This window comes from Peromyscus maniculatus, chromosome 23 (assembly GCF_049852395.1).
Source record: "Peromyscus maniculatus bairdii isolate BWxNUB_F1_BW_parent chromosome 23, HU_Pman_BW_mat_3.1, whole genome shotgun sequence".
NCBI classification, from domain to species: Eukaryota; Metazoa; Chordata; class Mammalia; order Rodentia; family Cricetidae; genus Peromyscus; species Peromyscus maniculatus.
In genome coordinates, this window is record NC_134874.1 from 19,939,196 (window position 1) to 19,962,090 (window position 22,895).

Below are 22,895 nucleotides of genomic sequence, written 5' to 3' on the forward strand. Positions count from 1 at the left end.
CGGAGCTCTGCATTGTACATTATAACAGTTCCACTCCATGATGGTGCTCCTCGGTGACTTGGCCTCCTGCTTCTCAGCCTTCAGCCTGTTTTAAACAAACCCCACCATCCCAGGTGGGGTTGGAGAGATGGCTCAGTGGTTTCAGAGCACTGACTGCTCTTCTGGAGGACCTGTGCTCAATTCCCAGCATCCATATGGCAGCTCACAATTGTCTGTAACTCTAGTTCCAGGGAATTCGACACTCTCACACAGACATACGTGCAGGCAAAACATCAACAAAATAAATAATTTTAAAAAGCATAGACTAGGTGATCTAAACACAGAAGTAATTTAAAATAAATAAATAAAACCTCCCAGGTGGATCTGTTCAAGCACATTGGGGCTCATGTCCCGGCATGTTGACTTTAATATGTAAGCCAGGCTGAGACTGTGACTCTAACAACAATGATGCTCCAGTATTTCTGGTTCTGCCAACTTCCCCAAAAGCAAACTTCACAAACTCCAGCACCCACCTGCATTTTTCCAAAGTGATTTCTAATCGTCCCCACTAGAGTTTCAACAGTTGCTAGGGACGAGGTTTTTGGCGTATTGAAAAATCTTGACATTTGAAAGTTCAGCAGTTACATCATTCCTTTGAATGTATCTATTGGAATATAAATAACAGACACCCACCACCATCCATTATAAAATCAAGGAGAAAGTCTTCACTAACAATCAGAAATATTGCATTGTTCCATTTCCCCAAAAAATGCTTAGGAGCCTTCTCCCTTTTACCTTAACCCAAAAGATGCTTCTAACCTTGACAGTCAAGCATCCGTCATCCCATTGTGTCTTCCTAAAAGAAAAACCTATGCTTGCATATCCAACTCAAGCTTCTTAAAGCTGTTTCTCACTGCAGGCTTCTCATTATTCAAAAATCTCATTAAGGGGCTGGAAGGATGACTCAAGGGTCAAAAGCACTGCAGAGGCCCTGGGTTCTACTTCCAGCACCCACATGGGTAGCTCATAACCACCTGTAACCCTAGTTCAGGGGTTCATATGCCTTTTTCTAGCCTCCATGGGCACTGTATACATTGTGTACAGATTAAGTTTGCAGACAAACTCATACACATTAAAATAAAAAATACATCAACTGTTTAATTTTTTCGGTAAGTTGACATGGGAAGGGTAATCACAGTGCAATTCAAACCACAAACATAATACAATGTAATAAAGTGTAAATAGGAAAAAAAAAAAAGGAAGTGGCTTCTCCATTGCCTACAGCCATGTAACTAATCTGTGTTAAGTAAAATAGATCATGAAGAAAATGCCAGAAGTTCCTTGAAATTAATAGGAAAGCAGTGAGATGTGAGTAAGCTCAGGAGGCTTGCTCCTCCTCAAATCTATAGTCAATGATTGCTGGGGAATGAGATTTTCTTCAGTGGTGTGGACACTGGTAAGCTGCCTATGTTCCAGTGAATAATCCCTCACCCGTATCCTGAAAGCAACTGTCATGAAATTCAATGGGTCACTGTGGTGGTTTGAATAGGAACGGCCCCCACAGACTCATGTATTTGAATGCTTCGCTCATAGAGTAAGGCACTATTAGGAGGTGTGGCCTTGTTGAAGTAGGCGAGGCCTTGTTGAGGGAAGTGTGTATCACTGTGGAGGTGGGCTTTGAGGTCTCCTATGCTCAAGCTACACTCAGAGTGGTAACTCAGTTGCCTCTGCTGCCTGCAGATCAAGATGTAGAACTCTCAGCTCCTTCTCCAGCACCACGTCTGCCTGCACGCCGCCATGCTCCCCACCATGATAACAGACTAAACCTCTGAAACTGTAAGCCAGCCCCAGTTACATGTTTTCCTTTATAAGGGTTGCCATGGTCATGGTGTCTCTTCACAGCAATAGAAACCGTGACTAAGACCGTCACCAAGAAAAGGCATGAAAGTAGAAAGGGGACAGAAGAGGGACAAGATATAAAGTTAAAAGTGATCCACAGGACAAGACAAGAGTGGGCAACAGAGAATAAACATGATCAAAATACATTGTCTTAGTTAGGGTTATTATTGCTGTGATGAAACATCATGACCAAAAAGGCAACCTGGGAGGAAAGGGTGTATTTGGCTTACACTTCAGCATTGCTATTCATCATTGAAGGAAGTCAGGACAGGAACTCAAACAAGGCAGGATCATAGAGGCAGGAGTTGACTCAGAGGCCACGGGGGAGTGCTGTGCTGTGGCTATCGCTGTATATAAAAAAGCACTGATTGGCCAGTGACCAGGCAGGAAGTATAGGCAGGACAAGGAGAGAGGAGAATTGAGGAAGGAGGAAGGAAAGAGGAGACTGCCTGGAGCCGCCGCTAGGACAAGGAAGATGTAAAGTACCAGGTAAGCCACGAGCCACGTGGCAAAGTAAAGTTTAATAGAAATGGGCTAAATATAAGAGTAAGAGCTAGACAATGATAGACTTGAGCTAATGGCCAAGCAGTTTAAATAATGTAAGAGTCTGTGTGTTTATTTTATAAGTGGGCTCTGGGATTGGCAGGACTTGGCGGAGGGAGCTGGAGAGAAATTCTCCAGCAACAGTGCTGTTTACTGGCTTGCTCACCATGGCTTGCTCAGCCCACCTTCTTATAGAACCCAGGACCAGCAGCCCAGGGATGGCCCCACCCACCATAGGCTGGGCCCTCCCCCACTGATCACTAAATAAGAAAATGCCTTACAGCTGGATCTCAAAGAGGCATTTTCTCAACTGAGACTCCTTCCTCTGATGACTCTGGCTTGTGTCAAGTCGACACATAAACCATCCAGTACATATATTATATGTATGAAATTCAAAGGAAACTGTATATATCAAAAGGAACTTCACTTCTGCACAGAGCCTGGGGCAGGAATTGAACCATGCACTCAGGATTCAAGAGCTCAGGGTACGCTTGTCTGTGTTTACTTTCCTTCTTTCTGAAAGAGACTAGATGCGGAAAACCATATCTTAACAGGGCACACAGCAACCCACACCCAGGGATCATGCAATGAATGAAGGGAAAGACATGCTGTTCCTAAGAGGTGGTCCTGTATGGACCGCTGCCCTTCCCCCACCTGGAGATGAATGCCCTTTATAGAAGAACCAATGTGAGATGGAAGGCCAGCCAGTGTGCTCATAAATCTACAACAGCCGGAAAACACACATTTCTTGGACCCACTCCTTACCCACAAACACACTGACAGCAAGCCACCTGTCAATCCAAAATCACACCAGAGTTCAAAGAGATCCAACAAGAGTCTGCCTATTGCTGGCCTGCCCCTGCACAGGTCCCCTCACCCCACTGCTTATCCGTTTCGCATCCCTTTCATTCACCGAGGCTTTTAAATTATAAAAGAGTAACTGAGGTTGAGGAGAAGGATCAGTGGGTAAAAGCTTGAGCAAGCCTACCGACCTAAGAACCTATGTGAAAAGTAGGATGCTATGGGAAGTAAGCATCAGTAACCTCAGCCTTCCTGCAGCAAGGTGGGAGGCAGAGACCCAAGAATCACTCAGAAGCCTAGGGGTCAGTTATCATATGCAGTGGAGGAAGCAACAAGAGAGACCCTGCCTCAAAATGAGATGGAAGACAAAGACAGAAGGAAATTGTCCTCTGACTGCTACAGGCACCATGGCGTGCTCATGCACACTACACAGGCACACAGAAGTAAATAACAACATCCTCTTCCTTTCCAAAGTTGAGGTAACCCCACACACTCTAAATGGCAAAAAGATCCACAGCACTGAAGAAGGGCCTGCCAAGCCATTCTGGGAAAACTAAGAGATCATCATCATGACCTTTGGCCCCACTGGGTACCGCAAGCTTTTTTCAAAGTTTGAGGATTCGGCTATCCATAACACCAATGTGTCTTCCAAGCCGGTTTTCCTCCTCATTTTGACATTACATTTATCTAAACTGCAGGCAAAAGCCCAGCTCCCTAATGCGTACTACCTAATTAGAGAAATCAAGCGAGACATGTTCATGGAGCAGATACACAGAATTCGGCACGATGAGGCACGCTTCTTTGTAAACTGCATTTGAAAGTCTGCACGTCAAAACTGCTCCCCCCGCCCCACTGCACCCCTTGTTGACACAGTCCCACCCAGAACGTTAATCGCATTACTCAAACTGCTCTCTCTCCCCAAGAATCCTCTGCAGCTCCACAGATCCCGCGTCTCGGAACGCTGAATGCCTGTAAAACAAGCGATTGTGTGTTTTGATGCTTGCTTTTAAGGGAGCATAATGCAAATATTTATTCACCACAGTAATTTGCATTGTGCGTGTAGTTTCCACATCTAATTAAGGACTTGGAAAAATTACAGTCGTTGGAAACAAAAGCTTACATTGCATTTAAATACACATTCAAAGGATGGAGTAATTTCTCCGTGAGATTCCAGACTCGGACTCACCACTGAGGCTGAAACATGGAATCTCTTGGAAGTTTAAAAGCCAGCGAAAAGGCTGAATGTTTGGGTTGAAAACTGTTGAGGCGTAAGAACTGAATGTTGCTGTCCTGTTGGTCACTGACATCCATTCTCTCTGAGGCTGACAGCATGCCCTCTGTGTTCCTGGGAGAGTCTTAGAGCTCCGCTCTAGCCTAAGCATCAGCCCCTGCTGCCTTCACCCACCGCATCTCACTGAGTGTGGTCCTTGCTTCACAGAGCCCTCACAGAGCAAAAACTTGGCCTGAGACTCGGACGGAACCTTTAAGTAAAAAAAGCTTTTTGTTTTTTCTGATTTGAGGGTAAGGAGATGTAACTCTGAACTAGGGCATCCTTTTGCCCAATGGATGGACAGACGGATGGTAGCGTTCATAGGACTAAGGGAAACTATCAAAGACCCGCTGGGGCCGGGCGGTGGTGGCGCACGCCTTTAATCCCAGCACTCGGGAGGCAGAGCCAGGCGGATCTCTGTGAGTTCGAGGCCAGCCTGGGCTACCAAGTGAGTTCCAGGAAAGGCGCAAAGCTATACAGAGAAACCCTGTCTCGAAAAACCAAAAAAAAAAAAAGACCCGCTGGGTTCCTCAGGTCTCACTGAAGCCCCCAGATCAAGCCTTGCCTGAGAGAGGGTCTTGTTCCCAACATCTCAGCTATATGAACTGAAGAGGGTCCACCTGGGCTCTTTCGAACATGAAACTAATCCTCTCAAGCTGATCCACCCAGGGGTGGACTCACCTAATACACTCTTGGCTACTGTGGCCTTTCAACAAGTTCAGATTTTTCTAGAGCTCTTACCAAAATATTTTCAGGAGGGGGGAAAAAAGTGTCTGCTTAATCAGTGAAGCCAGACAGAATTCTTCCATCCAATTCCTCATTCTAGAGAGTTCCTTCACACGGTGCTTCAGATCCTGGAGGTGTACACAGTTGAAGATCTGCAATGATCCCTTTGAGGTGGCATCCCATAATGCTAAGCCAGGACAGCAATATCAGCTCCTCTAAGTTCATAAAACACCTGACACTTCTTCCCCAAGGCTTCTAGGTCAAGAGGAATGCTTCAAAGGCCTAGGCATGAGCAGCTACCTAGAAACAGCCACATGAAAACCACCACAGACTAAGTGATCTCTACCAAACCAGGCCCAAGTAAGAGCCCTTGAATCTCCTCCCACAATCCTCTTGGGAAGCAAAATGTAACAGGAGACAGTCGCCATATGTTTCGTGACAGTAGGAATCTTCTGAATCTGAAATGTCTTCATTTTTATTAGCATATATCAACTACACATGATGGATTTCATTAGACATTTTCCTATGTTATATACTTAGATCATCTCCACCCCCACCCCCCATCCCCATTCTCCTCCCACTCCGCTGCTCTCCTTTCTCTTCCTACCTGGTCCTTCTTATACTTTTACACCCCCTCTCCTCCCCCCCACCCCCCACCCACATATATACCTTTATTCTGGTGAGCCAGTCAGTTTCCTGAGGGTTGCTTACCTGAATGGGTGTGACAGGTTATTAACAGAAGCATGGCCTCTTACCAATGGCTACACCACTAAAGAAAACGTCTCTCCCTCAGCAACCATCAGCTGCTTATGGATCCTCAGGAAAGGGAAGGGCCTCACATGAACTCCTCACCCCAGCTCTGATTAACACCCTGGATTGGGGATAAACTCAAAAGCCCTTCTCCTCACCATGACAGGATGCTGACAGGCCCACTCTTGCTGAGGTCAGGCACGGCTGATCATCACAACTGCTGTAAGATCAGGGGTGTAATCACGATGGCCCCCAAGACTAGTGTGTTAAAAGCTTGGTCTCCAGTGTGGGAAGAGTAAGAGGTAGAGACTTTGGGGGTGGGGGCAGTCACTGAATCATAAGGGCTTTGAACTCAGGAGGAGATGAAGCCATTGGTGGGATCGTAGCTGAATGGGAAGGGATGGAAACTACAGGAGACTTGGAATATTTGGAGGGAGAGGGATGTGCCCTTGAAATGTGTGTCTTGTCTCCCTTCCCTTCCTCTCTGGCTGCCTCCTGTCCACCACAGACCAAACCCTGAAACCACGAGTCACAGCGAGAGCTCCTCTTCCCTAAGTGGATTCTCTCGGGCATGTTGTCAGAGCAACAGAGAGAGCTAACTGGTGTCAATAATCCATTTGACCCAGAAGAACTCTCCTGTGGTCTCAACACTGGCACAGGGAGGGGCCAGGGCCCCTCCCTCGAGCTCAGAATGCCAAGATCCTGTGAGTGAGACATGCGGATAGAGCTCAAGTCTGAACTTTGGTCCGGTGGGTCCTCATGAGCAGCTGCCTCGGCTGAACTGAAGGCCAAGCAGGGAGACTGGCCCTGCATGAGTTCAGCCTCTGCTATGAATGCAAGGATGCAGTGTCTGTTGGTGTGGAACAATCCTTCTCTATGGTGGAGGGTCCAGGCTCAGGGTCACAAGTCACCAGAGGTCCTGGGACTTGTGGCTAGGCATTTCCAATGACAGACAGTTTCCAATTGCTCCCAGTGTCCAGAAACCTGCACAACCTAATATGGTGCCTTCCACCATAGTGGCCTTCTGCCATAGTGGCCTTCCGCCATAGTGGTCATCTGACTATAAGCTTGGCCTACAGTAAGCAAGGCCAACTGGTAGCAGAGGGAGTTTAGAAAGGTTTTTTTTTTTTTTTTTTTTTTGGTTTTTCGAGACAGGGTTTCTCTGTGTAGCTTTGCGCCTTTCCTGGAACTCACTTGGTAGCCCAGGCTGGCCTCGAACTCACAAAGATCCGCCTGGCTCTGCCTCCTGAGTGCTGGGATTAAAGGCGTGCGCCACCACCGCCCGGCTTAGAAAGGTTTTAAGGGAACACAGGATGACAGCCTCCTTTACACACAAGGAAGCCATTTTTCTCTATTTGTGTTACACAGCCTCACCAACATGAGGACCACCCATGCCTCAGTTTCCCCCACTTACTGGAAACCTCCTGAGAGGTGATTTCACCATGATATCTAATCACAGCCTGCTTTGCTGTGTTCGTAGTTGGTCCTCAAAAATAATCTGGGATTTCAATGAGAGTCTCTATTTTAGATAAAACCTTGAGCCAAGCAGATTTTGCAACTGAACATGGGTAGGTTATCCAACTATTTAGGTAGCCAGGGTGTGGGACTAGGGGATAAGGGCTTGCATCTGATACAAGCTACAGGGAAAAACACTCATTCCAAGAAAGAATATCCACCTGTGGCATTTAGTTAGGTACCTGACATGGATGTCTGAAGGAAGCATGCCTGTGTGCACTTTTCTTTCTTTGTTTTTGTTTTTCGAGACAGGGTTTCTCTGTGTAGTTTGGGTGCCTGTTCTGGATCTCGCTCTGTATACAGGCTGGCCTCGAACTCACAGAGATCCACCTGGCTCTGCCTCCCAAGTGCTGGGATTAAAGGCGTGCGCCACCGCTGCCCGGCATGTGTGCACTTTCTATTCCACATGTAAATGCATCTTGTCTCCTCATAACCATGAAGCCAAAGTCTCTCTCTCTGCAGCCTGCCCACTGACATCGGCCCAATGCTCTCCCTGCAGACACTGGGGCCACAGTTATAAATAGATCTCCATGACACCCCAGGTTCTTTCCTGTTCCCCAACCCTTCCGCCCTCAAAAGTCAGCAGCCCGAGTGTAGGACCACATTCTGAGGGAAACGGAGCCTCATCGCTTGTGGGCACAGTTCTCTGTGTGTATGCAAGGCTAAACCATGCTCACAGGCCATCAAAGCGGTCAGCAAGGGTCACCGGTTAATGGCAGAAACTGACAACGGCCACAATTGAGGGTCATTCAGCAACTCAGATGCCCCCCCTTCACAGTTTGGGGTAGAGTCCAGTCTTTCAGGAAAGAGCTTTACAACAGTCTACAGTGACCAAGTAAGTACAACTCAAGAAAGTAACCAAACAAAAATTGTGCTGTACATGATAGCAAGAAGCTACATTATATAACTGTCCAGCGAAGGCAGAAAGCCCTAAATTGTGGTAAGGCATTAACTTATATATATTCAGGATATATTTTTAAAATGTAAGGACATGCTTACATAAACATATGAACTCAAAAAAAAACTTGAAAATAAATTTCATGTGCGCCCTATATATAAGTGGTTTAAGAACTCAGAAAAACAACCCGCAAGAAAAACCATAAAGATGCAAAGCCATCAGGATTAGCCAGTGAGACGGCTTCTTTTTATCGCTCATTTTGAAATGACTTGAAGTAGCTTATCGAAGAAACTAGTAAATAAAAATAACCACGGGGCCATGAAAATATAAGCTAGCAGTTAAGACAGCCTAACGGCTCCTTCCAGAGGACCTGCATTGGAGTCCTCGCCCTTATGCCCACAGAGCTCACAATGGCCTATCACTCCAGCTTCAGTGGATCACATGCCCTCTTCTGGCCTCTGAGGGCACTGCACTCATGTGGTGTAGACACACTTACACATAGGGAAACAAAGTAACTGCAGTGGGGTAAAATAAGCAAACAAACAGAAAAAAAAAAACAGAGTTTAAAAGGAAAGAAAGCTGAAGATTAATCTTATTTATAAGACCAAAAGCACAACTCGGGTGGCAGAGCCAGGCAGATCTCTGTGCGTTCGAGGCCAGCCTGGTCTACAGAATGAGATCCAGGACAGGCACCAAAACTACACAGAGAAACCCTGTCTCGAAAAAAAAGAAAAAAAGAAAAAAGAAAAAAATGAAGGAAGGAAGGAAGGAAGGAAGGAAGAAAAAGAAAAAAAAACAAGAGTACAAGTAGCAAGTTCAGTCCTGAGAGGCCATAGGTAAAGAGAGACCAACCCTGGATCACACACACACACACACACACACACACACACACACACACACACACACCAAAAAAAAAAAACCACCATGTTTACAGGGCAAGAAGTGCAAACCATGGCTTTTCCATGGTTCTGACACACAATGAAATGGACTTCCGTGCTGCAGACCATAGAAGGGATCTGAGTCCAAATGCATAGGGCCCTCAAAAAAACACAATATGGGTGTGTCCTAAATATCCAGAGACACTGACTGAAGAGAGTTACGGGGCTCAGTACGTATAGATGCTAGAAGCTAAGCACCCTCCCCTTTCCTTCTCCTTCTCCCCTCCTCTTCTCTCCTCCTCTTCTCCATCCCCCTCCTGTTTCACTTCCTCCTCTCTGATTCCTTGTTCACCACCTTTTTTCTCTTTCCCTCCCCTTCCCTCTCCCCTTTCTCCTCCCTCAACTCCCCTTCCTCCCCATTCTCCATCACCCTCCTCTCCCTCTTCCCTTCCTCCTCTTTGTTATTTACCACCTTTAGATATCCATCCCCACAATCCCGCAGACTTCACTTTTATTACTGTAAAAATCTGAACTAAGTCTTTCCCATTGACCATTGGAAAGGGCTTCATCAAAACTGCATACCCAACCTTCACATTTGGGCTCCACTTCTTCCCCCAACCTACACTGAATTTCAAGGGGCCCTTGGGGCTGTGAGTTGATCCTGGGATCCCAGAGGAGCCCTGGAAGCAGTCTTTCCCACCCTCAGCCTATCCTGAACTCCAGCAACAGAACCTATACAGAAAGCCAGGGCCTTCTCTGGGAGACATTCAAAAGTAACAAGCTCATTAAATGGTCTCATTCATCTTCATAAAACTGTGGTTAGAAACAAAATTCCTCTTCTTGATGTCCTGGGCTAGGTATCTGCTATTGCAATTCCTGTACCCAGGTTCCCCTCTGTGGGATGGACAGGGTGATGAATCTGATGATGGTGAGGTTCTGAGCATTAAATAAAGGTTGGATATCTGCCTGCCTCAAAGGGGCATTTGGCAAGCAGGAAGACCACTTTATATGTGACTAACACTCAGTAAGTGAGAAGACCACTCTAAATGTAACCTGTGTTTAGTAAACCTTGGCCCGGCAACTTCCAGCCATTGGTGGAGCCCTCTTCTGGTGTCTGTCCACCTGCTCCCAACACCAAAGCCCTGGAGGCAGGCACATCCTTCCTGGCAGAGCCCATGCAGATCAAAGTGGGTGAGGGGGTCTCCCAAGTCAGCCCGACATACTTCCCACAACTGGCCGTGTTAAGAGACTGTAGCGTCTCCTCCTCAGACTACTGTGCCTCCCCAGCCCTGACCTTGCTCCTCTGCTGACACATATACACCTCCTCCGCCATCCAGCAAAGCAGCCTGCGGTGCCGTGCACCGTGCCAGGGACTGCCACCCACTTTCACAACACCTGCCCTGCTGTTTTAAGAGTCCGGGGCATGCTGGGCGGTGGTGGCACACACTTTTAATCCCAGCACTTGGGAGGCAGAGGCAGGAGGATCTCTGTGAGTTCGAGGCCAGCCTGGGCTACAGAGTGAGTTCCAGGAAAGGCGCAAAGCTACACAAGAGAAACCCTGTCTTGACAAACCAAAAAAAAAAAAAAAAAAAAGAGTCCGGGGCATATTCCCTCCACAGGCTAGGAAACACGCCCTACCTAGACCTCTCCACTGTGACACTGACCTGAAGGGACACTCTCTTAAAAGCACACCCACATCTGAGCCCTCTCTAAATTTCTACTCATCTTGACTCAATAAAGAAAGTAGACAGGAGCCCCAAAAGCCACATACCTGGGAACATATGTGTTTACCAGACTTTCTCTCTTCCGATGCATTTTGGCTTTTGAGTGTTCTAGCCTGAATTTTTGGTTCTAGTAAGAGGCTGCAGCTGCCAGGCTGTGCACCTGCCACACTGTGCACCTGCCGAAGAGGTGGCTGCAGGGAACACAGGGGTGTTTGTAAGACAAGAGAGGGCTTGCTTTGAAACCAAAATATTCTACCGCCAGGGTGACCTGAGATTGTCACATCATGCTTCCCATCTCTGTTGGAGACTTCCTTCTCCCCTCCCCCGCCCACTCCAGCCCACTGGCTTTGCTGAAAGCAAGCCAACAAAAAATAGTGACCAACACTGGATGGGTGCAGAGTCCCATAAACATGACAATTTAATATCACTGCCCACATGAGAAAACTCAACGCCAGTGAAAACCCTTTATAGCCACTGTGTGCTCTCAAGTGTATATCTGAGTCTACCCTCCAGTCCTGTGCTTGAGATAAGAGAAAGAGACAAGAAATCAGGGGGGAGGGTTTGAACCCCACTGGGGGTTGGTCTGTATGTCAAATTGCTCTGATTGGTCAATAAATAAAACACTGATTGGCCAGTGGACAGGCAGGAAGTATAGGCGGGACTAAAAGAGAGGAGAAAGGAGAGAACAGGAAGGCAGAAGGAGTCACTGCCAGCCACTGCCAGGACAAGCAGCATGTGAAGATGCCGGTAAGCCACGAGCCAAGTGGCACGGTATAGATTTATAGAAACGGATTAATTTAAGCTATAAGAACAGTTAGCAAGAAGCCTGCCACGGCCATACAGTTTGTAAGCAATATAAGTCTCTGTGTTTACTTGATTGGGTCTGAGCGGCTGTGGGACTCGCGGGTGACAAGGATTTGTCCAGACTGTGGGCCAGGCAGGAAAACTCTAGCTACAAACCCCCTCTTCCAAAAACTGTCTTTTCCATGGTGGCTTCCATCATCCCTGTTCTGAACACATGCCCTTGATTCCATTCTCAAATGTCTACCACAAGAGCGTTCACATTCACGTTCACGTTTGGGGGGCTCTCCATCCTGTATAGGTTCTTAATTTCCGGAACTGAGGTCAGGTATGGGATGTCATGTTTTTATAGATTTTTTTTTAAGTCCCCTTTAGAAACTAACAATTTAAGGAGCTGGAGAAAAGGCTCAGTTGAGAGTGTTTGCTGCTCTTGCAGAGGACTCCAGTTCATTTGGTCTGGCAGCTCACAACCACCTGTAGCTCTAGCTCCAGGGGGGTCTAATGCCCTCTTCTGGTGTCTATGGGCACTGCACTCATGTGCATACACACACACACACACACACACACACACACACAAAATACACATATATTTTTTAAATACTTATTTTTTTTTTTACAAAAACCAGCACTTAAAACATGTGGCTTCTGTTTTACTTCTTGCTACAGCAAGTTTCATAAATAAATGGCACGCTTGCATGAAGATCTCCTGAGTCTCAGGTCTCATTTCGTAACAGGTTGGCTCCCTGTTCTTTTTGCCTGAGCCCCCACAATATTATTTCCACAGCTCACCCAAGCTTGATTCTGGCATCCAAAGTCCAACTCTCAAATCCATATGCTCACAGGATCCCACGCCCACCTCTTGTGAACAGGAATACCATGTATCTGTCTTCTTCCCATGTGTTCCTCCCCCTTTCTTGTCAGCATCTCAGCAGTCAACTAAAGATCATCTATTCCCTAATCCTGGAAGAGTAGAGGCCACCTGTTGACCTTGTGTTACCGAGGAAGCCATGTGTACAAGTGCAGTAGACATACAAACATACCCATAAATCTCTGTTTTCATCTTCAAATTACTATTATTATTTTGCTATGCATGTATACATCCTATGGGTGTGTACACACATTTCAAAGCCAGAGGAACGCTTTGGATGTCATTCCTTAGGGTGCCATCTACCTTGTTATCTGAGAAAGTCTTTCAAGAGCCCAGAATTCACCAACTCAGTGAGGCTGGCTGATGTCAAGTCTAAGGTGACCCACTCTTCTACATCTCTCCAGCATTGGAGAAAGCAAGCACATATAACCCGCACGTCCTTCACCCATGGGTGCTGGGGATCAAACTGGGGGCCTAATGTGTACACAGTAATAGACTGAGCCATCTCCCCAGCTCCATATTCTTCAAGTAGCTGTCCTAGGCAGGTGATATTTTATTTGTGCTGAAATGTGATTTTATTTGTATGTTAATAAATAAAGCTGCCTGTGGGTCAGAGTTAAGAGCAAGCCATTTAGCAGAAGTCTGGCAGTGGTGGCACACGCCCTTAATCCGATCACATGACAGGCAGAGTTTGTGTGTTCAAGGACATAGCCAGCTTGGAGACATGCTTTTAATCTCAATACCAACCATAAAGACTTGGAGGTCTGTATAGACAGGCAGTGATGAGGAGGTCATGTGGTTGGGTTTACAACCAATGAGAATGCAGAACAGAAAGTCAATAAAAATACAGATACACAGGAAGAAGGTCTCTTTCTCAGGGGAAGGACGACAGCGACATCGAGGGGTAAGAAGGAGGTCTTAGCTCATGACTGCTGCTCCATCTCTGGGCTTTTAACTCTGCATTTGACTCTGTGTTTCTTATTTAATAAGACCGTTCAGAATTACATCTACAAGGCAGCCCACAAACACATCCCCTACCATCACATGACCTCCTCAACGGTCCTGGAATTCAACTCTTGATCTCAGTCGATAGGAGGTGTTACTCCTGGTTGCCACTGACAAAACTAAAGCCTGAGAAAAACAAACAGCATGGTCCCTTTCTATTCATTTGCCCAACACATATTGAACATCTAGCAGGTCCTGGGCTCTGAGCTTACACTAAAGGGAGGCAGGCTCTGCATTAAAACCTCAAGTCCCCTCCTGCTGGACAGATAGCTTAGCAATACAACCACACCCAACACGGAGCACGGCTGAGAAAGTGGAGACATCAGAGTCAGACACTGTGGCTCTCCTTCATCAGATCCTGGGCCGGTTATCCAGCTTCCCGGAGCCTCAAACTCATCATCCACCTCTCTAGTTTGTCTGCAAGCTTTGCAAATATCACCTGGGTAAATCTCTCAGCGTGATTCCTGTCATCAATAATTGCTCACAAAATAAACCATTATGACTATTGACCAGTGTATCCCTGTAGCCATTTGAATTACTGGAAAAGACACTGAGCCTTTTACTGCCAGGCAAGGGTTCTTCTGGCAATATTTTATACTCTTAAGCACACTTACAAAATTTTATTGACCCTCTGCAATGTCCAAAATGCTAATGCTAAATACTGAAGAGAAGTCAAAGTTAGGGGGGAAAATAGGTATTTGTTACCCTAGGGGAACTTAAAGGTTTCTAAGAAGGGCTACAAAATGGGTTTTGAATGTCATACCTATGGACACATGGAAGGTGGGGGAAATGTCCCAACCTCTCAAAATTATTAACATTCAAATCTCTGGGTCCTAAGAATTTGATAACCTCATTTGGAGATAAAAACCAGGCTGGGAGTAAATGAAATCGTGGATCATCGGGTGGCCATAAAAGCAACTGCATGGACTCTAGCAAAAGAGGAGGGTGGAGAACAGTACACGAAGCAGGATGGAGGCCTGAGGTGGGAGCAGGGGGCAATGGGAGATGCTGCAAGAAAGGGAGCATAAAGAGAAAAGGGAGAGGGACCCCGGAACACAGAAGGAACCTGGTGTGTGCCACTTGGGTGGGAAAAGCCCCAGTATGGCTGGCTAGCAGCCAAAAAGAACCATGAGGGCCAGAGGTATCCTGTTCAGAGCTCCCTGAAGCTGGGCTTCCAGCCAACAGAGCTTCTGCCATCTGAATCCATAACATTGGGGAGCATTTGTTACAGCAGCCATAGGGAACTTATACTCACTTGTACTAAAATCCATCCTTGTCTCCTCCCTCAGTCTCTTCTTCCTGTTGATTTTGTTCCTGTTTGTTTGGTTTGGTTTTAACTCACTGTATAGTTGAGGATAACCTTGAATGCTTTTTTAAAAATTTTTTATTATATATATATATATATATGGGGGGCATGAACACGCCACAGTTTGTGTGTAGAGGTCAAAGGACAACCTTTCACTGTGTTTATCCCAGCAATCACCTGCAGCAAATGTGTTTACTTACAGAGCCATCTCTGTTTGTCTGTTTGTTTGTTTGTTTGTTTGTTTGTTTGTTTGTTTGTTTGTTTGTACCAGTTGAGCCCCTCACACAGCACATGAAAAAGAGACCACAAGGTTTCCCATCCACTTGGACAATTTTGAGAGCTGATGCTGATGCTGTCCACCCAGTTCTCTCTGTCCCACTACCCTCCCCCTCCACGCAGCAATCTGACCTTCATCACCCCTTCTGTTCCACCTTATCCTGGTTTTCTTTAGCCCACGGTGCAGACTCTCACCTCTTTTGGCATCGATTCCCACCCAGGCTGTGCCCACAGCTGAGGGCAACCTCTGGTCACTGCTGGTGCACAGACATCACTCCTGTCCCTGCAAGTCCATGCCACAGTACTAACTCAGTTTCCTTTGGGCATGCTTTCTCTCACTGCTCCACATACCACAGGCTCTGAGAAGCCAGACCCAGCCTGCGCACAGCCTTTTTCTCACTACGACATCCCCTGCATCCAGTGTTCCAGGGGGAACAGTGCTACTGGGGGGAGGGGCATTATCGTCACGAATTAGAAAAGGGAGGGGATGAAGGAAGCCACAAGATAAAAGGAAAGAGGGGTTGCTAAATACAGAGCCACTAAGGTTTACATCTGCTCCTTAACAAAGCGGCGTGTGGCACTTTGAACGTGAGAGAAATGACTGCCATAAGCTTCTTCAGTGTGAGGACTCTTGAGGACCCAGCCCTGTGTCCCCAGAAGACAGGGAATGGATGAATGGAAAGAGGATGGATGGATAGATGGGTGGCTGGGTGGCTGGGTGGGTGGATGGACGGACGGATGGATTAGATGGACAATAATCAGTTAAATAAATAGATGGTAAATGGATGAATTAGAAATATTTCAGTGCCGGGCAGTGGTGGCACACGCCTTTAATCCCAGCACTTGGGAGGCAGAGCCAGGCAGATCTCTGTGAGTTCAAGGCCAGCCTGGTCTACAGAGTGAGATTCAGGATGGGGCACCAAAACTACACAGAGAAGCCCTGTCTCGAAAATCCAAATAAATAAATAAATAAATAAATAAATAAATAAATAAATAAATAAAAAATATTGCAGTGATGTATGTTTCCATAATAATATATTTTTAAGGTTTATTTATTATGCATACAGTGTTCTGCTTACATGCATACCTACATGCCAGAAGAGGGCACCAGATCTCATTACAGATGGTTGTGAGCCACCATGTGGTTGCTAGGAATTGAACTCAGGACCTCTGGAAGAGCAATCAGTGCTCTTAACCTCTGAGCCATCTCTCCAGGCCCTATATTTTAAAATATATAGTTCAGTCCTTTTTCTTGGCTTTTTAAGAGTGGAACTCATGTAAACAGACCTTACAACTCTTAAAACCTTAGGCATGTGAGTTGTTTTTTGTTTTCAAAACGTATTCTTACTGTGTAGCCCAGGCTTGCCTGGCACTTAATGATCCCCCTACCTTGGCCTGAGGAGATTACAGGCATACCCCACACCTAACCAGCCATGTGAAAATGTTATTTTTAATAAAATCATATCCCATTACATCATGAATTCAAACAAAAGAAAGCTTCCTGCCGCCCCCACCCCCCAGCCCCTCGCCTTCTCATTTTGAAGAGAAGCCTTTGAACAGGAACAACAAAGCCAGTTTGCCTCTTTCTTTTTTTCTCCCCTCCCCCACATATAGACACACACTCCCTTGCCATCTCTCCTCCTAAGTTTTCCATACCCCAAACGGACCCCCTTTTATGGGACAATCACTATAAACCCTATACACCAAGGTTCTCTCTCTACCATCCAAGGCTGCAGGAGCTCAACCTTCCCTTAGCAGGAGCTGCCCTGACACCCACCAAAGCAGACAATCCAGGACAAGCCTCAACCCCCTCCCCACCCCACCCCGCCCTGCTCCACCCCCAGGACCTCCCATGCACCCAGCAGGCAGCACACACTGCATCATGGCCCAGGCACAAGCGTCACAACACTGCATCTCTCCCAGCAACATGGGTATGTCTGCTTCCCACAGGCTTGTGGCCGAGACCAAAATGCAGAGTGACTAGTGCAAGAGAAGGTGAGGACAAGTGACCCAAAGGGGGCAGCTTTCCAGCCCCTGCATTTTAAGCCCGCCTCAGTCTCTGGCAGTCTCCAGTCTGCCCGCAGATTTTTTTTTTCCTTCTCAGCTAAGTGTCCTCATACCTGCTTCCCTCGGAAAGCTCAGAGCCATGTCCTTACACATCTGCAGGCAGTAACATCAAGTTTCTAACCGGAACAACAGTGCGAACACAAGACATGAGCTTTCTGACGGCGGAAGACCGTTCTCCAGAGAAGTTTGGGGCCACAAACCAAGGTCCACAGCAAATTGTCTGTTTCTTTTCATGGCCCCCTAGGTCCCGAGGAGACAGAAATACAAGACAGAACATTTTATTTCTGTTTAAATTCCCAGAGCCATGTGAGGGTAAGTTTGCAGTATCTACTCATAAAACTAACACATATATAAAGTCCAAGGTCACTGGGCTGATTAGCCAAGGTCATTGACACCAGAAAATATGTGTTCTATTGTATTCAAGGGTTCCTATTGAGTAAAAACAGTAACATAATGAAGTGGATATTTATATTTGATACTAACTCCACATTTCATTTGATCCCAGGCATTTACTTGATTGAAATTCTCTCCCTTATAGCCTATACTTGACTTCCAGTAAGTTAGAAGCTGAGCAGGAAGATGGCTCTGTGGATCAAGTGTCTGCCTTGCAAAGGCGAGGGCCTGAGTTCTAATCCCCAACACCCATGTAAACGCCTGGTGGGCATGGCAGCCACCACCTATAATCCCAGCAATATGGACTCAGAGACAGAGGATCCCCTAAGTATGCTGGGTAGAGATGCTAGCCAGAGTGAGTGTTCTCTGGGGTCAGCGGGAGACCATGCCTCAACAAATAAAATGGAGAACAGTTAAAGAAGTCACATCCAGTGTCCACTTCCAGCCTCTATGTGTATGTGCACACACAGTCGCATCTGCACACACACACACACACACACACACACACTCATATGCAAACTACATGCGCACATACTTGCTATACACATAGCAGTTAAGTGTTTAGGAAGAACTTACAAGCAGCCACACAAGTAGAGAGGGAAGTAGGAAAACACGGACCCACACTGGGCTGTCCTGGGGTTTATGTCATGTCTGCCCCCATGAAATCCCTTGTCACACAACTTGACACCATCCCACCGACCTCACTCTTCCCAGCTGAGGACCAGGGCCGAGCGATCTCCCACGTGCTCAGCTCCACGCCCAGCTGCCCCGAGAAAGTTCCCCTCCTTCTGCTGAGTGGCTTCAGCAGTCTGACTGGAGCAAGGCTCAGTGTCCGAAGTCCACACACAGAACCTGCCCTGCATGACAGGCCAGGAACATGACTGACAAGCTGGGTTCTAGCCATTCAGAAAGGAGATGTCCCCCCCCCCCACCACCACCCCCAACATACAATATCTTGATTAAGGACAAGTTCAAAAGCACCCAGGGAAAGGCAGCACCCTTCATCACAGTTGCTGCTCATAATGAAGAAATCAGTAAGGGCGGGAGGGAACGCCATTGTTGTTGTGGAGTCCAAAGCCACTCTACCTTGCTTAATAAAATCTTGTTGCAGAATAAAAACAGAGACCTGTATTCTTATCAAACCAAGTGACAAGGATACAGCACAGCACGCCTCCCAGCCATGCTAGAGTGGCATCTCAGTCCTGGAGGCAAGTTTTTAACCCAGTGCCTGCCTATCTCACCAACCTCTTTGATGCCCAGTGTATTCCGCATCCCCAAAGCTGTGGCTCCTGGGGCGCGGGCGGTGACTCCTCCTCATTAGCAGACCTGAGCCCCTTCCGACAGCACTTGAAAAGACAGTGGAGCAGATAAACACCGAATCCCCTCCCTCGCCAAACCATTCCCACGCAAAAGCCCAGCAAGAGATCTTGCCGAACTCTGTGAGATCCAAAGCAATTAGATTCCCAGATACCAGAAAAGCCAGAAACCAAAATCAACATATCATTAAGAGATTGTGCTTGTCAACTGACTAGGAAGTTTCAAAGAGAGGCGTCGCCTGAAATATAGTCACAGAAAAATATGTTTACAGGATTTTTCCAGAACACGGGAGACAGCGAAGTGTCTTGACTTTCGCTGTAGAAAAAGGGGTGGGGCGGGGGGGGGGGGGGAGGAAGCTACCTACAAATAGAAAGCACCTGAGCAACCAGGACAGTGCATAGAGTCCATCTGCTGATATCCATTGCTCTGTAAGGCATCTCTGTCCCAAGATTCCAAACTGCTTGTACCACCAGACAGGGAGTTGAGGGAGATGGTAACAGAGCAGGGGGTGGGAGGGGCTTCCTGCCTCTACTCACAGCCTCAGGTCAGGACCCCACTGGAACAACTTGGGTCACTCAGAGCATCCTGCGGAGACACTGTCGCCACCACAACAGCTGCAGGAGGCGGACCCAGGAGACCCGGGGCTGAAAGGGACTCTGGCCAACTGCCGTTCTCAGCAGCCCCATGGTACACTAGCTGACATTCCCATACAGCAGAGCTGTTCGGGTTTATTTCCAAAAGGGTTTGGGCCAGTTGCGTAGTTCACTCCAAATTCCAGGAAGGTTCCAGGTCCAGGGCAGCATAGGCTTCCCCATTTCCCCTTAGTCGCTTAGGCACACTCTCCTAGGGCATCCTACCAAGACTTCCAGGGAAATCACCTGCTGCCAGGGGCCTGCCCCGGACCTTGGCTCCGCAAGCCTCCTGCACACACACGTATGCATGCACACACACACACACACACACACACACACACACACACACACACACACACACACACGCCCACGTCTCTCCCAGACCGCTCCACATTCTCTCTCTCTCTCTCTCTCTCTCTCTCTCTCTCTCTCTCTCTCTCTCTCTCTCTCTCTCTCTCTCTCTCTCTCTCTCTCTCTCTCTCTCTCTCTCTCTCTCTCTCTCTCTCTCTCTCCCTGCAAAGTTAAGTCCCAGGGCCCAGGTAGCCTCAGGGTCCTCACCTTTGGAGAAAAGGGCGGCCAGGCTGATGAGCACAGGAGACCAGAGGTGCCACAGCGTCCCCATCTCAGACGGGCACATCCTGGAGCGCGGGTCCTCTGCTCCTCCGTGGTGTCGTCTGGCTGAAGGAGGGATGTCGCCAGGTCCCCGGAGAAGAGAAGCTGAGCTAGATAGCCAACACGCATCTGGCTAGGGACCCGAGCAGCAGGGTTGCCCTGAGCCGGGTCCCCACAGGTCCATAGCCAGGCCTCTTGGGCTCCGGTGTCCCGCAGCGCAGGCCGAGCTCACCTCAGTGCTTCGACCGCGCTGAGAACTGGCTCGTGAATTGAATTTCACTCCACGAGGGGGGTCTCCGTTGCCGTGTCCCCAATCACGGAGAGCGTTCCTGGGGCTCCGGCTAGGCGACTGGGGTGGGCTAGCGCGCGCGGGCGGCGGCGGGGTTGGGAAGCTGCGGGGCCCGGGGCGCGGGCAGAGGCGGCGCGGGGGTCCCCGGGCGGGTGGCCAGGCGCGCTTGGCGACCCGGGGCGCGCAGCCTCGCCGCCCCCATCCCGCGCCACAGGGCTCCCGCGCGCGCGTTCCGCAGCCCAAAGTTTGCGGGGCGCTGCGGCTCCACCCCAGCCCGGCCCGGCTCCCCACGCGCGCCGGGCGCACGGCCGGCTCCGGAGACGCGCGGCGCCCCGGGCGGAGGGCGAGCGGCGCGCGGACGAGGAGGCGCGGGCCCGGGGCGGCTGCATCCGAGCGCACCAAGCGCAGCGTGCCCAGGCGGGCTGGGGCTGTTGCTTCCTAATTTCTCTCTCCGCTCCCTCTCTCTCTCTCTCTCTCTCTTGCTCTCTCTCTCTCTCTCTTTTTTAAGCCCCACCCTTCTGGAGTGACAGCTGTGAGCCCCAATCCACAAAGTAGGTCCCACCTTACTGGTTGCGGGGCGCCCAGCCTCCGTGTCGCCCTCTCTGTGTGCGCGAATGGGAGGGGGATGTTCAGAAGAGGAAATGGACACCCCGCCCACCCCCGGGAGCCCTCATGAGGACCAGCATGGAAGTCCACGTTCACAACAGGTGTCGAAAGGCCATCTGCCCAGCCTTCTCAAGACTCGGGCTGCAGGAGGTCTTCAAGCAAGGACAGCTCAGGAACCTAACATAAGCCCAAGTGTCCCCAGTGATCTCTTGAATGTAACCCTGGGTTCCCAAAATGATCCCCACATTTCTGTCCCTGGAAGAGTTAGTTCTATATTGGCTCCCCGCTGGCCTTTGGGCATCAGGGAATTGATCAGTTAGGGTAAGACATTGCATTCAGAAAGTAACAGGCATGGCTCTCCACTTCTCGAGTCTCTAAGACAAACTCACACCAAGATATCTAATTCCCATGCTAGGGTTCTGAGCTCAAGCTTTCCTCTCTGCTCTGCTGAGCCTCGGAAACAAGTAGATTCTATGGGGATTCAGAGAGGAAGCGCAGCCTCATTCCAACAGGTGAATTCACTTCTGCGGCTAAAAACGGATTGTATTAATTCTCTTGTTACAAAAGCAACTCATGGGAAGAAGGGCCTGTTGGGACTCCAGTTTGAGAATACAGATTGTGTTTTCAAAATACAGTCAGGGAAGGCGTGTGAGTTGGTTAGTTTTTTTTGTCCAGTTGACATAGAAAATGCTTCCATCAGAATGGCCCGTAGGCAAGCCTGTGGGTATTTTCTTGATTAATGATTGATGTGGGAGGGCCCACTGTGGGCAGTGCCAGCCCTGGGCAAATGGTCCTGGGTTGTATAAGACAGACAGACTACAAAAGCCATGGAGAGCAAGTCAGTAAGCAGCACCCCTCCATGGCTTCTCTGCAAGTTCCTGCCTCCAGGTTCCTGCCTTGACTTCCCTCCATGATGGATTTAAACTGTAAAATGAAGCAAACCATTTCCTCCCCAAATTGCCTTTGATGTGTGTTTTATCACAGCAACAGATGCCAAACTAGGACAATGTGGCAGTAGGGGCATGAGGCAGCTGGTCACATGGCATCTACAGTCAGGAAACAGAGATGGATGGATGCTAGTGCCCGGTTTGCATTCTCCTTTGCATTCCGTCCTGACCATCCCTGGAAACACCCACATTCAGGTAAAACTTTGTGGGAACACCCAGAGGTGTGTCTCCATGGTGACTCTAAACTTATGACAAGATTGACAATCCCAGGATTTACAGAATCTGGCCAATCCATGTCTGGGAAATACAAATATATATATATATATATATATATATATATATATATATATATATATATATATATATATCCATCCCCTGGCTTTAAGCGTTTTCAGTTTCCTGACTTACAAGAAGATCAGAGGAGCCTGGCTGTTCTCACAAAGTCTGTCTGTGCATCCTTGTCTTTGGGATGCCAGCTTCTCCTTGGTTCTGTATGTTTTTCTTAATTTTTGTCTTTCTAGTGTTCTTTTGTTTAGTTCTTAAGTCTCTCTCTGTCTCTGTCTCTGTCTCTGTCTCTGTCTCTGTCTCTGTCTCTCTCTCTCTCTCTCTCTCTGTGTGTGTGTGTGTGTGTGTGTGTGTGTGTGTGTGTGTGTGTGTTTTCTAAACTTTAAGGATGCAAAGAACCTGGGAGTCTACCCACTCCAAACCTCTGACATGTGACCCATCCCCGGTGTCAGTTGGAAAGCCAGTTGAAGTGACTGCTGTGCCCATCCCTGAGGCTGATGTGGCAGAG

The 22,895-nt window shown here is 48.1% G+C and overlaps 1 protein-coding gene across 1 annotated transcript in view; it reads right to left on the bottom strand.

The window, feature by feature from the left end:
- The window catches only part of Tmem132d (transmembrane protein 132D), a 636,462-nt gene extending 616,033 nt beyond the window's left edge, over positions 1-20,429 (bottom strand). Inside the window, exon 1 of the mRNA XM_042268019.2 lies at positions 20,207-20,429. Within this exon, the coding sequence (XP_042123953.1) occupies positions 20,207-20,285 (79 nt within the window). The 5' untranslated portion in view covers positions 20,286-20,429. The remainder of the gene's footprint in view (positions 1-20,206) is intronic.
- Between the last annotated feature and the right edge of the window lie 2,466 nt (positions 20,430-22,895).